Source organism: Mus pahari, chromosome 3 (assembly GCF_900095145.1).
Source record: "Mus pahari chromosome 3, PAHARI_EIJ_v1.1, whole genome shotgun sequence".
In the NCBI taxonomy this organism is placed as follows: domain Eukaryota; kingdom Metazoa; phylum Chordata; class Mammalia; order Rodentia; family Muridae; genus Mus; species Mus pahari.
In genome coordinates this window covers 30,866,915-30,882,373 of record NC_034592.1, presented here as the reverse complement: position 1 = coordinate 30,882,373, position 15,459 = coordinate 30,866,915, and the positions used below count along the sequence as shown (strand labels likewise).

General features: G+C 37.0%; 1 protein-coding gene across 5 annotated transcripts in view; it reads right to left on the bottom strand.

Annotated features, from left to right (window-relative positions):
• Positions 1–15,459, bottom strand: part of Arhgap15 (Rho GTPase activating protein 15) — a 622,856-nt gene that overhangs the window by 541,057 nt on the left and 66,340 nt on the right. For all 5 annotated transcript variants that reach the window (XM_021192463.1, XM_029536483.1, XM_021192464.2 and 2 more), the window contains one exon: positions 3,634–3,702. In XM_021192463.1, the coding sequence (XP_021048122.1) occupies positions 3,634–3,702 (69 nt within the window). The remainder of the gene's footprint in view (positions 1–3,633; positions 3,703–15,459) is intronic.

The following is a 15,459-nucleotide window of genomic DNA, read 5'->3' as shown; positions in this document are numbered from 1 at the left end:
GCCAACCATTGGTTCCCAATGGAGGAGCTAGATAAAGGACCCAAGGAGCTGAAGGTGTTTGTAGCCCCATAGGAAGAACAACAATTTGAACCAACCAGTATCCTCAGAGCTTCCAGGGACTAAAGCACCAACCAAAGAGTACACATGGAGGGACCCATGGCTCTAGCTCCATATGTAGCAAAGGATGGCCTTGTCAGACATCAGTGGGAGGAGAGCCCATTGGTCCTGTGAAGGCTCGATTACCCTGTGTATGGGAGTACCAGGACAGGGAAGCAGGAGTGGGTGGGTTGGTGAGCAGGGGTAGGGGTAGGGGATAGGGGACTTTCAGAGTGGAAACAAGGAAAGAGGATAGCATATAAAAGGTAAATGGAGAAAATAGCTAATTTTTAAAAAATGAATGTTTTGCTTTGCTTTATTATTTCTTTTCAATGTCACTTTCCAAAGCAACACATTTTCTTTCTTTCTTTTTAAATTGAAACTGCAAAGATAAGACAGCTTACTACCTGTTAGTTAATAACGATATAACTTTAATATTGGAAGATAAATTAAGAAGATTATCTCTGACTACCCTAATGGTTTATCTACGTTTAGGTTATGCATGATATGTAGGTATGACTATGAAATTAAAAATTGGATGGTAGTTATTATTAAATTTGAAAATAATAATTAAAACTCTTAGTTATAGTATATGTGAAAATTTATGATCCTTTAACATATTACTCAAATATAATTTCACAGACATTTGTGTATGTATGTGCATATATGTATATATATATATATATATATTATGTACACATGAATAAGTATTTATATATATTTATTTTCTTACTCATTGTGCTGTTACCATATGCCAAACTCTATATCAAGTTCTAATAGTGAAATAGTAAGCCATGCAGAACCCTCTTTTCATATAAGTTATAACTCAGTAAAGGAGATAAAAAACGGAAATAAGCAATTTTACTGCTATTTATCTAGCAGAAAAGATACAAATCCAAGTTGCTTTTGGAAAGCAGACTATACAAGGGCAAACTACTTCAAATTTGAGAAAATATAGAAATAATTTCCTAAAAAATTGTAAAGTTAAAAACTGATAATCTTGACAAGTGGTAGTGGCGTATGCCCTTTATTCTAGCTCTTGGGTGACTCTGTGGATCTCTATGAGTTTGAGGATTTCAGGACAACTAAGGTTACACAGAGAAACTATTGTCTTGAAAAAAAACTGAAACTGATAATCTTGCAAAACAACTATAAATACATCTAATTTCAATATTGAAAATATTGAGCTTCATTTGAATAACAAGTATATATTCATTAATATTTCAACCAACATTTTTATAAACCCTTAATATATGTGTTATATCAATTGGCAAATATGACTTTCCAGAATGAACAATAATGTCAAAAGTAATAAATGTGGAAGCAGGACATAACTTGTGAGCACAAGTCATGGCTCCTCACTTCCAGGCATTTACAGTGCAGCCATGGAACAAGTCTATTACCCATGAAATAAGAGTGGACAGCATAGCAATATTTGAACATGTGATAGGATGAAAGAACCATAATTACTAGAGGAAACTCAAGCTCCTTCGGGCTAAAAGCCATGTCTCAATCATACTTCTATTACTGGCTTGAGGGTGTGTATTTGGGAGTAGATAATATATAGCATAAATCAAGACCATGAGAGCATTCTATAAACTTGATGTTATAGGTGGAAGGAAGCTAGTTTGTTTGGATAAAGAAAATAACATATTGAAAATACTGCTTTAAAGTAGGTTGTTCTTGGGTTACTGCCCAACTTTGCCCTCGTATGCTCTGTGTGAAAGACATAAAGGAGTCTTAGAGGTGGGATTTTAAAGCCAAGAGGATGATATGTGTGGTCACAAAGAGAAGAAGCTTGTGTTCACATGACTACTGATGAGAAGCTGTTCATAAGATGGCTGGCTAGGTTGGTGCTGAAGGGGTGTCTCAGTTCGTTTTATTGCTCACCTATATATGTGCCCATACACATGTGTGTCCATTCACATGGGTGCATTCATGCACATAGACACACATAGACATACACAGAAACACACCCAGAGACAGTTGTATGGAAATGGTGGTAAAGAAAATAAACATCAGAAGAAAGGACATTTGAAACTTAGAGAAGTTTGTTGCTACTGACGCTGGCTTGATGAGGAGGGAAGCAGTCCGGGAAGATAGTGATGATGGTGAATTTGTTATATTTTACTTCTTGCCTTTGGTGAGAAAGAAGTCTCAGAACAAATGATTAATTAGTACTTGAACATTTGTGAAAGTAGTGAAATGCAGTTCTTCTTATAACCAAAGTCATTGTCTTTTCACTACACCATACACTCAAAGGATACTTAACAGAGTTCTCCTGTGTTCTCGCAATCATGAGAAGTACAGAAATAGAACCATGAACATAGGAAGTCATTCCTCTACCCTAGCATGACATTTTAATGAGCTGACAAATGAATAAAGGTACTGCAGTTTAAGAGGAATATTGAATAAGGGTAAAGGTAAGGAAGTTAAAAGACATTAAACAAGCATCTATTTTAAATTTTATATTTATTCTGTGTATGTGAGTGTCTCTCTCTCTCTCTCTCTTTGTGTGTGTGTGTGTGTGTGTGTGTGTGTGTGTGTGTGTATAAGCATATATGCCCATAATACACAGGTGGAGTCCAGAAGATAGCTTCTTGAAGTCAGTTCTCTTTTTAATACATGTACCCCAAGTGTTCAATGTGATGGCAGCAAGTTCTTTTACCCAATGAGCCATCATATCAACACAAGATTCAATTTAAAAGGTGATATAAAAATAATAGCAGGTAAATGATGCAATATTACTTAAATATAATGGTGACAAATGAATTACAGTTTATTGGAAAGATCAATGAACAAGTGGAATAACACTTCAAAGGAAGAACTAGTTTGGTTGGAGCAGAATAAGCCAGAAGAAGGAGGTTGTATTGATGAGAGAGCTGGATCTTTAAGACTTGGGAACTTCTGTTTGCTTTCTAACTTCAACCCTTGGGAAAATGGAAGTCATTGAGAGTTTTGAGTCAAAGAGTGATACTGTGGGCTGATAGACACAAAATGGACATTTTAACCACTGCACAAGGAGATGAGAAGTGATTAGCTCATGAGTGCATATACTTTTTGGATGGCATTTCATGAAAAGGAACATAAAAAAATTAAAGAAGAAGGAGGAAGGGGTCTTTTTCCAGGACATTATTAAGTTCCTGGAATAGAGCAGAGGGTGCTTTTGTAAACACAGATTTAACTGGGTGAGGGCAGGACACATATATTTGAATTTGTTGTCCTAAATACAAGTTTTATAGTATTTGATACAGAATACTCACATCCAAGATTTCTTATAGAAATGAATCCCATCAATAACTGTGTTAGTGAGCTTGACACTACGTCACTCAGCCATCCAGATATGATACAGTTCTGAGTGACAGGTTGATTGTAACCTTTGACTGTTACTGGGCTAGGCACTAATAAAATGTACTTCAATTCTGGACTTCCACTATGTCTGATAATTATATGTGCAGTTTTAAGTCACTGAGTTTAGGTAACTTTTTGCAGTAGTAGATCCAAGAGTATAAGACTATAGTAAGATTCATCACTTACTGGATGTTCTAGTGGTGGAATGACATCTTTCAACACATGCTGTGAATGATTCCTTCTGTGCCGGGAAATCTGCAAACACATTGACATTTGATACTATTACGTTGCTTTTCTTTACAAATTTGAAAATCATTTTAATGAGCACAATTTAGCCAAAATGCAAATGAAAATGAACATATTAAAATGCAATCAAATAATGATAATAGCATATATGTAAAATGAATAATGTATTAGATGTTAATTAATTTGAATAAAATTTATGTTCCAAGATGGCTAGCTGCAAGAAGAGTTATATACTCTTATAAACCTTGAATTTCCTCTTACCAAGTAATGAGATCAGTATTACAATATTGAATAACACCAGACCTTTACAACCTCTTTAACCAAATTATATGATGTGTCACTACATGACATTAAAGGCTAGAACACAAAAATGATATGCATATCCCTGTTGGAACTCTTAGGTTGGATAATAGCCTCAATATTATGAGGAAGCTTAAATCATTCCATACAACGTATCTGCAAGGAGAGGCTTTGCCATTTTGTGGTTGAGTGAGGGTCGAGCAACCAGCTTCAACTACCAATCATATGAGTATGAAACTTCCGAAGTACTGATTCACCCAGCCACGGATAGACCTCCACCTTCAAACTCCCAAGCCTTTCTGGAGCATCATGGAGAGGAGACAAGCCGAGCTTATGCTTTATTCAGACAAACATTTTTCTTTTGTTACCAGACTCGAAACATAATAAAATAAATATTTTACATCTTTGTATTTCAGCATCTTAAAATGCAGAAACTGGGTAAAATATTTCATGCTAAAACATGATGTATTGCTTATGCTGTCAGCCCATAATTCTCTGGATATGTGTTGTGTTATTCTCACATCTTCCTTTATTGTTTAAATGCTATTAAATACACAGAAGTCTCATGACAACGTTGTCCTTGAGCAAAGAAGAGTGAGAGTTATTGTTCTCTCTCCAGAAGAAGCATCATGAGCAAATTCCTTCATTAAAGAAGAGAGGGGAACTTATGATTTAATGTGCTTGACAGATTAAAGGATTTTATTAGATTACTCCATATTTTACATGAAAGATAAAGGGAGAAAAGGAAAGAAGTGGATGAAAGAAATAAAGTAGGTCTCAGTACTTTAATTAGATATGAAAAAGGTATGTTTAACAGGCTGAAGAAATTAGATCAATGTCTATGAAGATTTTGAGGTAATTGTATTACAGTGGAAACTGGAAGCTGGGCCTAACCACCAGAAACTCTATACAGTTCTGGAACCCCATATTTATTCCACAAAAACTAAATTATAATGAAAGCAGACTTTGAGATCATTCTCTCTACTACCCAACTAGTGTCTGGATGGAAGGATGGACATAATGCACATGGAAGCACATCTAGAAAGCAGACACAGATGCTATACAATACTGGGCATGAGGCATTCTCCCAGACAGAGGAGCCAGCAGTGGTTTCCACCATAGCAGAGGTCTCACAGGAACTGCCCAGCAGAATATAGTAATTGTTTTGGTGTACTGACTAAGCTGTTTATTATTTTTCCTGTTACCTACTTCTGATCCTACTATTACCTGTTAAATGTGACAGATAAAGTGAAGCAGATAACTTGAATTTCAAGTTCAAACTCATTTAACTCTTCACAGAGACTGTGATGTCAAGAAAAAGAATTATGTATCACCCAAGATTGTGGAAGTAGAGCTTGATAGAGCTAGAAGTTGTGATAACTTATCTTTGCTTATCTTTGCTTTCAATGTGATTGGATCTGACATTAAGTAAGAGACACATATCTGGCCTAATCACTAAAGGTATTTCCAGGAAGGATCAACTGCAGGTCAGGGAAAAAAACCTCTAAACAACGGGTGGGACCTATGGCCTGTAGCCTAAGAGTCAAGAGGTCAACTGAAAAAGCATTGCTGTCGCCTACTTGCTTGCATTTTTGCTGGTAGGCGTTTGGATAGATTTATATCCCACTGCGGCTGCCATCAGAATCCAGCTTCTTGGGCCTTCCAAGGTGAGCTTGAAGAACAGCAGCTCTCCAGGAATGCTCCAGGTTGTCAGCATCAGAGTGGGACTGGCGGGACACCTGAGCTCTCAGCCTGTCAAGTGTACAGACAGTCGCCGCTGGAGTAGCTAGGCCCTGTCATGTAAACCAGGCTAATGAGTATTGGTTAGAATTGGCTAGAGGAGGTGGACTGATTAAGATGATGTCTTTTTTGGTTAGGTAGATGGATACGTTTCTAAGTCTTGAAAAATATGTACAAAATAAGAGAGGTAAGGAAAGAAGATATTGTACTCTTGAACCTATACTTAACTTATCTGATGGTTAGAGCTTGCCATTTGACTAGATTAGGCTAAGGGAATGTGAGGAGATAAAAGCCACATCAATGTTCAAAGCTACTACCCAACCAGACTTGGTCCCAAATTCTCTGTGTCTTTGACACTGATTAGAACTCAACATCGAACTAATCTAAGTGGAAGGAAGACTGGGATCCCGGGTGAACTACCTAGGTTTACAAAGTTTACTTTCATTAGCTATTCAACTTTAAATTTGGGAGGAGGAATAGTTTTATATTTAGAGAAAATTTCAGAGTTTCCTGTAGAAAACAGCCTTCTCTTGCACAAGTGAGAAATAAATTCCTATTTCTTGGAACCATCACATGGTTTAGAGAATTTGAAAGCTGGCATGACTTCAAAAGTATAGCCACAGTAGACACTAAAATGATGTAAAGACGCAAGACCTTCTGTGTAAGGATGCTGAGAGCAAAGGCCGTCAACGAGAGGAGTTCTATAAACCTCAGCTTCACAGTGGCTATCCACAGCTTGGCAGTGAGAAACAACCTTTTGCTATTTAGACCTTTAAATAAGTAGAAAGTCGTTCCATGATGCCTTACATTTAGAATTATATCTCTGATGTACTTGCATCCACGCTTACATGTAAGAATGGAAGATTCCTGAGTGATAGAAACTTTCATTATTTTATTTCCTTAAAACCCAACTGTATTTCTAGCTTGTGGATAAAAGTCAATTACCTGGAAAATAAAATACCTTGAGAGTTAGAGAAAAAAAGTAGCCAGTAAAGCACAAAGTTAATGCATGGGACATGGTCAGTGCTGTCACTTCATGTCCTCTTTTGTTCCATCACTAGTAGGTTGTGGTCAGGTGAGTGTCCCATCATCACCTAAATACGGCCTGTCACTCACCTGGAGAACATGAACCTCTAAGGCAGGCTTTCTAATTTTGCTTTGTTCTCATTGTTAACAGTAGTAAGTTTGTTATAGTTACGACAGTAACTATAATTATTCTTATTTAAGTCTTAAGGTTTTGGAGAAAGCTTATCATATCAAAGCCATTTACTAGTATAGTAATAAAACAAAACTGTTCAAGGAAGTAAATATGGAAATTTTCACATACTAACCCAATGATTAAAATCTGAAATAAGTGTTAATGAGAAAAATTTATATAAATGTCCATTTTTGAACACACACTTGCTTTTCTCTTGAAATAGACTGCTGTATTTATGATCTAGCCAAACCAAATTTAAATTACAAAATGATGAAAAAAATAACATCTTATGTTAAAATTTATGGAATACCAACTTGCCAGGTACTATTGAAGATTTTAATATACATCCATTAAGGATATATATATATATATATATATATATATATATATATATATATATATATTAAAGTCACGATGAGCTGAAAAGTTGAGTCCTTTTAGTATACAGAGAAAAAATGCTTTTAAGGTAAACATTTAAGACAGAGTCAAATTTGTAAATTTTCATGCATTTAACAGGGAAACTACAATCAGTTTCAAATCTGTTATAAATCATGTTAATACTTCTTTGTGGAGGTAATACTCCTGATCATTCTCAGGTCAATTAGCTCCTGATCTGTCATGCTCAACCAAGTTATAAGGTTATGAGAGTGTTGAAAATAGAGAACTTTCATCAGTCATCTTTGCTGAAACAGTCTGTCCCAGGAAGGAGACATGTCATTCAAAACCACATTAGCCTGACCTAACGAGGTTTGGAAAATTCTGTATTCATAATGGCTTAATTGCTACCTATAGATATCAGGAGAACTTAGGATACACCAGACCGTCTTTCTATGACATACTTAATTGAAATAATAAGTGCAGCCAAAACTTGGGTTCAGCCAAACCTCTCATGAAGTAAGTTTAGCGGGAAAAAGACTCCGAAATTGTATTACAAATAATAAGCAATTTCATGGTACCTTTATAGACATTTACGAGTGATGAATTGTTGTCTGGTTTGGTAAGTTGTCCTGGGCTATCCCTTATACATGGCAGTTTAAGACAGTAGATATCCTTAGGATCATTTAGTGTTGTCAGAACAACCTTCCTGCTTGGGATATCATTTCAGCACGTTCTGCATAGATCATTAAAGTACTCTTGTTTCTGTTACCAAATGTTTCTGCTCTGAGTACAACAAAAAGAGTAATTCCTTCTTCTCACCTGGTTTCACACACCTATGCTTTGTCTGAACTTATTTATGCCATGTTTCAGGACCTGGCACAGTCTGTTGTGATTATTTTTTAAATAGCTGATGAATTTGAGAAGTTGAGTATCAATGAGAAATGATGGTAGTTTCGTACAACTTTCTTTCTGCAAGCTATTTTCTCACAGAACTAGGAAAGTTTGACCTCTGTGGGAGACCTTCTCATCCCGTATGCTTCTCTTTGGTTCTATGTGGTCTTAAGCCCAAGGGAACATATACATATGCTGACCACATAGAAGAGGGCACTGCCACATTTATTTTGTTAGCTTTTTAATAATATTTCTGAATTATGAAATATTTTCAGTACATCACACAATTCTACTTGGAAATAACTGTGAACTTTGACAGACATGATTTTATTTCCAAAATACTGAGCAAATAAAAGTCTGACAATTCAGTTTCTCTGGCCTGTTTATTATTTTTTTTAATGTGCCTTTTAGTTTATTCAATTTTTACTTTACTTTTGTTTTTGTTTTGGGGGGTTGTTTGTTTGTTTTTATTAAACCACCCAATGCATGCTCCTTGGTTTTTGGCTGAGTCTCTGGGAGCGATGAGGGGTCTGGGTTAGTTGACACTTGTGGCTCTTCCTATGGGGTGACAATCACTTCCAGCTCCTTCAGTCCTTCCTCTAACTCTTCCATATTGGTTCCCAACCTCAGTCCAACGGTTGGCTTTAAGTATCTACATTTGCCTCAGTCAGTTGCTGGTAGAGGCTCTCAGAGGACAGCTTGCCAGATTCCTGTCTGCACCCACAAGATGGCCTCAGTAAGTGTCAGGATTTGGTGTGGGCACATGGGATGGATCCCAAGTTGGGTCAGTTACCGGGTAGCCTTTCTTTCAGACTCTGCTTCATTTTTGTCCCTTTTGAAGATGAGTGGGTGGCCTCCTGCCTCAACTGGGAGCCATGTCTTTCTACTGGAGGTGGTCTCTTCAGCTTTCATTTCCCCACTATTGGGAGTTTCAGCTAATGTCATCCCCATTGAGTCCTGAGCCTCTTGCATCCCATGTCTCTAGGACTTTCTAGAGGTTCCCCCTGTTCTCTAACCCCCTCTGCTGCATATTTTGATTCTCTGGCCTGTTTATTAAGAATGTCATCCTAGTTTCTTTGCCTGTTTATTAAGAATGTCATCCTAGTTTCTTTTGAAGCGGCATGATTATGTCTTAAACTCTTTTTATCTCTGTATCCTGCCTCTTTAAAAAGTGAAATTATGATAGTGAATATTTGAATTGATGATAACCTTCCATTTGGAGAAGAAAAAATGCTGCCATGTTTCATCATTCTTTGGGTGAACAAACCGTTTACTCAGTGATGGTACCTTCCTATTAAATGGCCTATAAATGGGAATGATTTGTAGTAGGTCCCATTGAAAAGCAATTGAAGTGTAAGCATCTTGTGACTTGGATTCTCTTAAAATCGATATCAGATTAATCTATGTGACTAAACAATTCTAGATCAAAGCTGCATTTTTTTTCCTTCATGATCACCACAGAGACCTCTTTCCTGTGCAGCTTTGTAACTGTGGAAGGTTAAGTGGAAACACGAAGTACCCAGAATGCATAAAGCAAGCTTCCTTCAAACTCCTCTCTTTTCTTATTAGAATGTGCACTACATTTTTTTTTTAATCTTTGGCTTCCAAGTGGAATTTAAAATTTACTTTTTCAAATATTCTTCATTTTTCCTTCATTTATTTTTCATTTTTTAGGATCTATTTAAAACACACGGAGCTGATGAGTGGGATTAGTCTGTGATATATTGCATACTGTAAAAATAACAGAATTTGGGCACATTATTTCCCCTGTGTGGGAGGGTCTACCATAAAAGTTATACATAAACATGAAACATTCCACACAGCTCTGATTTTAACTAGATTACCATTTTTGATGAAAGTTTATATCTTGTGGCTTAGACTTGAAATAAAAATCACTTGAAAAGCATTAGTGCGTTCCAAGTTTTCACAGACATGTGCGTTTTCTGAGGCATCCCTCCCATTAGCAACCTCCCTGGATACGTGGATGAAAAGCAGAAATAAATCTGTGGTTAAGTTTAGTCTTTATCTTCACAGTTTCTCAGGAGAAAATTTTTTTGGTGTATCCCAAGTCTTATATTCAAATTTTCGTGAATTTTGCCAAATTCCATTTCTTAAAACTATCACAATCAGAAACTGAGGAACGTTAGTGGATTCTTTTGAGAATGTGTGGACGTGGGTAATATTTTTAGTACTTGTTAACAATTTAGTTGTTTACAAATAATAAGCGCAGCCTAAATGGTGACTACTTTTACAGTGTATGGATGTGGCATCTAGCTTTGCAGAAAGAAGGCTACGATGGCAGAATTGGACTCTCTCAAGTTCTGAATGTGTTGTAACTCTGTGGACACTGAAAGCTTACCCAGTATTTAGAAGTTCTCTGCAGTGACATAAATAGATCTTTCGGTAGTCTCAAGAGTAGGCAATCACATAAAGTGATGAAAGATCAACTTATTTGACTTCGTATCTTATTAGTGTATGATAGATGCATAGCTTAGCATATATGTTTTCCTTTCCCCTTCTGACCACTGTACTATGCAAATGTCATAGTGGGCATTTATAACCAAATCTGTTCCCCACACATGACATTTGACTGCCCCTTAATCCTTCTTTTATGATATAATATGAGTCAGAAATATGACACTGCTTCTTACATCTTTCATTCCCTGAGGAAAATTAAAGGGATCCTTGAGACATGCTACAGCTAAACATAACCATAATTTCCTGACCCCAAATAGTCAAAGAGAGGCACCTCTGGGATGGTTTCAAATACTTAATACCTTTCCTTGTTTTATTTAATCCCAAACATATGTTTTCTTTCAAGCAGGAAACCAGACTACCTGCTGACCTAATTTAAATACAAATTAATTGTGTACAGTGTTACCTATTGGCTTGCTTCAGATCAATATAATTCCCTTTAGCCTCTCATGCGGGTCATTTTCTGTATAATACTTCTCTCCAAGTTTCTCAAAATGAGAGGCACCATTGTGGTGAAGCTTGATATACCACAATTTCCATCTCTTCATAAACTGAAATAATCATAAGAACCAAGGACTGAAGATGTCTATACTTCATTAGTATGAAGTATACTCATGCCTTGTGCTCATTATTAATATTTTAGCTCTGGAGGGGCGCCTAAGGATTTTGTTTTACATATATTTTAAATCTCATTTTCTCCTCCGTATTTTAAAATCTTCACTGATACAGAATCATATAACATGTTTATGGGACAAAAGTGTAAATTTTCAGTTTAGGCATACAATGTGTATTGATCAGATGAGAGTAATTCATGTATCTATTTATTTTGAATATTTCTCACATTGTTGGGGAACATTCAATTTTCTTTTGTTTGCTATTTTGAAATGTGCACATAATTATTGTCAATTCCTAGTCCCCTAAAATATGACAGAATCTTAGAAATAACTTCTATCCAAAGTAGCTTCTATCCGACTACACTTCTCCCCTCACTAACTACTCTCTCCCTTTATTTCTGCTAAAGCTAACTACTCTCTTCGTAAGATGGACTTTTTAGACTCTGCACATGTAGTGTTCAGCCTTCTGTCTCTATAATGAAACACCTGTGATAATTAACTTAGGAAGTTTGTTATGGCTCAGGGCTTTGGAAGTTTCCATCCGTTATCACTTGACTGCAGTGGATTAGGCTTGTGGTGAGTTAGCACATCCTGTTGGAAACACATGGCAAAGCAGAACGACTCAGTTCACTGGGAAAGAAACAAGAGAATTGGACAGAACAGTACCCCATAGTGGGGGCAGCCCTTTTGGCATAAGGATTCCCCAGAATACCCCCTTCCTAAAATTCTACAGCACCACCTAATAACACTGCCCTTAGGCAAAGGCCTGTGATATATCTTATTCCATTTGTGACACTATTAATGTCAGTACAGGATTTATTGAAATCACACTTATGATTCTTACGATTAGCAAGTAAAATAACTCAGTCGCTCTTCCCCTTTACTCTTGATATCAGAGATATTCACTCTGATAGAGACAAAAGGAAATAGTTCAAAGAGTAGATTATGAAACTATAGATGGCGTATTCTAGAATGTTTGAATAAAATTTACATTTTCTGACAAGTGAAAGCTAGGTAATCTTTTAAATAGAACAATCGGAGCCAACACTAAAAATACTCAAAATTATTTCACAAACACCTCATAAAGTGTAAAATAATACACACACACACACACACACACACACACACACACACACATATACATATACATATAGTTAAAGATCAGAATGTTCATGGTGCTCTGGTCATGTTTACCAAAATGAAACCCAGCATTGTTAAATTCCTGTTTCACTATTTTGTGAAGACACATCCTACATTTGATTTCATGATATCTAAAACTGCCTAAAGTTCCTGACAAATGAAATCAGGCTCAGTTTCAATTTTTAAAAATTCTTTCACTTTCCAGAAGGACCCAGGTTAAAAAATCCAAGGTCTCTTTTTTACTTCTGCAAGCTTATTTTCATCACTAACAAAGAAACCCTTTTGGTTTTGGAACACCGTGATGCATTATGTATGACATTTAGTCTGTGGTGTACAACGTTCGACAAAGATACCTACCTGCTGTCTGCTTTCAATAGTCTCCTGATCATCTTTTTCTCATAGATCTCTATTTCTTAATTCAAAGGTAAATATGTACTTAGTGAAAGTGATCTGCGTGTATTGAGAGTCATTTTTACAAACGTTGTAGGAGGCAAAGATTTGAATAACTACAGCACTCTTTTGAGAATTAAGACTTTCTGCCAAGAGTTCAAAATAAGCACATTGAATGAATGGCTTCAGCATCTTCACTCAATACCTAATAATTGCACCTTGACAAATTGCTTTCTTCACCTATTCTTTGAGATTCTTAGAGACACACAAACTCACCTTCCACTGCTGAAAAAAAAAAAAAAAGATTTTGTTTTGAAGGTTAATCCGACTCAGCAGGATTGAAGGATGGCACTTTTCCTTGGTTGTAAGTATGTTGGCTCAGGCCAGACAGCTGTTAGGACATTCTCCTCTGGGAATCGTGCCCTCAACACCCTCCATTGATGCACATACATGGTCTACTGGCTGCCGACTTTCATGCCCATCTGCTCAGATGGCCTGGTGCCCACTCACAAGTTGGCTGGATCCTTGCCCTTAGTGTGTAGGTGCCAGGCAATGATGGCTTTAGATGGGCAGCCTGCATAATAGTACAAGTGACAATTTTTTTTTCTTTCTCTCTGTACAATATCTATCCTCTGTGCCTTCCATGAAAGGGAAACTTGTGTTTCTCCACCCCCTGACCATACCCATGGATGCACGCAGCCTTGTACATGGAGATGAACATGTGTAGTCAACTTGTCACCAACATTAAAATGAAAGAATTAAGGGGACAATTCCCCCAAGATCCAAGTGACAAGTTCCAATAACGAAATGGGTTGGATTGTGAAAATTCTGAGCACCTGGAGTCTGTCAGAAGACATTTAGCAAGGGTGGAAGTACATCAGGCTGGAAGATAGCAGGGTACCAGGACATGGCTGAAGCTGCAGCAGTGTTGGCCATTGTAATTCCAGCACACGTCATTCAGCTTGCATTGAAAATCAAGCAGAAAGAACAGGGTTAGTAGGAACACAATTTTTATGTTCAGTGGGGCCAAGGGTGGATGCTGTGATAGTCAGACCTCCAAAATGACCCTTAACAAAAAGAACAAGAAACAAAAATAGCATCATTCTTTCTAAGCTACGGCAAACCCATGAAGAGGAATAGATTGGCACAGGAGGTTGCGACTTTAATGATCCAAAGCATATGAATGCTTGTTAGCAGACTGCAGACAGACATAAGTAAGAACAACAGTAATGACAGCATCTGCAGCCTGGCCTATGGCACGAAAACCAATCAGGCAGCAGTGGAGAGAAGCGCCCGAAGGTATGTTCAAGCCGTGCTTTCCTTGTGTGTTTATTTAAGGGTGATTGAATTCAGGGTGTTGTCAGTCTGCCTTGGAGAATGGTTATCCAATGTGTAGGCATGATCTTTCTCTCTGAATATGGTCTGTTGAGTCAGTTAGTTATGTGTGACTACTTGATCTGTCCTAGCCTTTATATACTGCCAAAATCGCCCAGTCCAAGTTCCAAAGGAACGAGGCCTAAAAACTTTTGGCTCCAAAATCAAATTAGGCTTCTCTACTTCCTTAGCCAGAAATGCATAAATACCCGATGGCCAAAACCAAAGAATTTGACATTGTGGAATGGATAGAGCTGTCATCTACCACTAACGTGTGGAAATATCTACTGTTTGAAGTCAAGACTAGTTCAGCATCTTCAGTAATCAGAACAGACTTCTTGGGACACCTTTCTGGGGTATTCTGGCACTTGGCTAGGAATGTTTCTGGCAAGCTGCCGACTTCAGCTATCAAAAAAAATGTAAGAACATACGGTTTTTAGAAGAAAATCTGCCATTTTTTTTCCCTGCCCAAAAAATTCATAAAAGCAGCACATTTACATATTAAAAGTGGGTCCTTTTTTTTCACATTCAGGTCACTACCAGTTGCTTAGATGCATTGAAAGACAGCATAAGTCAGGATGATTCAAAGGAAATGATCATGTGAGTAATATTCTGATTAGCTTTCATTTGGGATTGTCTCAGGAATTTCCAGTGAAAAGTAGAAAAAAATCAGGATGAAGACCCAAAACTCCTTCCTCTGACTGCTGTGCTGTGAGTTGCTCATCAGAGTTACCTGAGGAAACTGTTCTCAAGTGCCCTGTCAAGAGAGCCCCAAGCTAAGAAGCCAGTTCTTGGAGTATTTAACATACAATTTTGCAATGCTATGAGACCGATCTTTTTAATGTGTCATTGAACCAACCGTGAGCATTAGCTTTGGCCCAAGACATGTTACCAGAAATGTGTTCCTAATTCCTTTCAAAAATATAAGCCAGCTAAATTTCTGGCCTCTTCCAGATGAATTTCCATCATTTCTTACAGAATATTTGACATCCCCTTTGACTGACTAAGGTCAAAGTTGCAAAAGTAACCCTTTAGTGATCATAACTGAAGTAAGCTCCTGGGTTTGAATGGGTGTCCTGAGGTCTAGGTTCTTCTCTAGAAAGAAGTGAATATATACGCATTCTATAGAAAGATGCAGATGTAACATAGGATACAGCAACGTTAAAACACATTAAGCATCTCTACTGTTAAAAGACATTAGGTATTTATAATTTATATCATATAACATGTAGAATATAGAATTATAATTGTATATTAATATGTTTA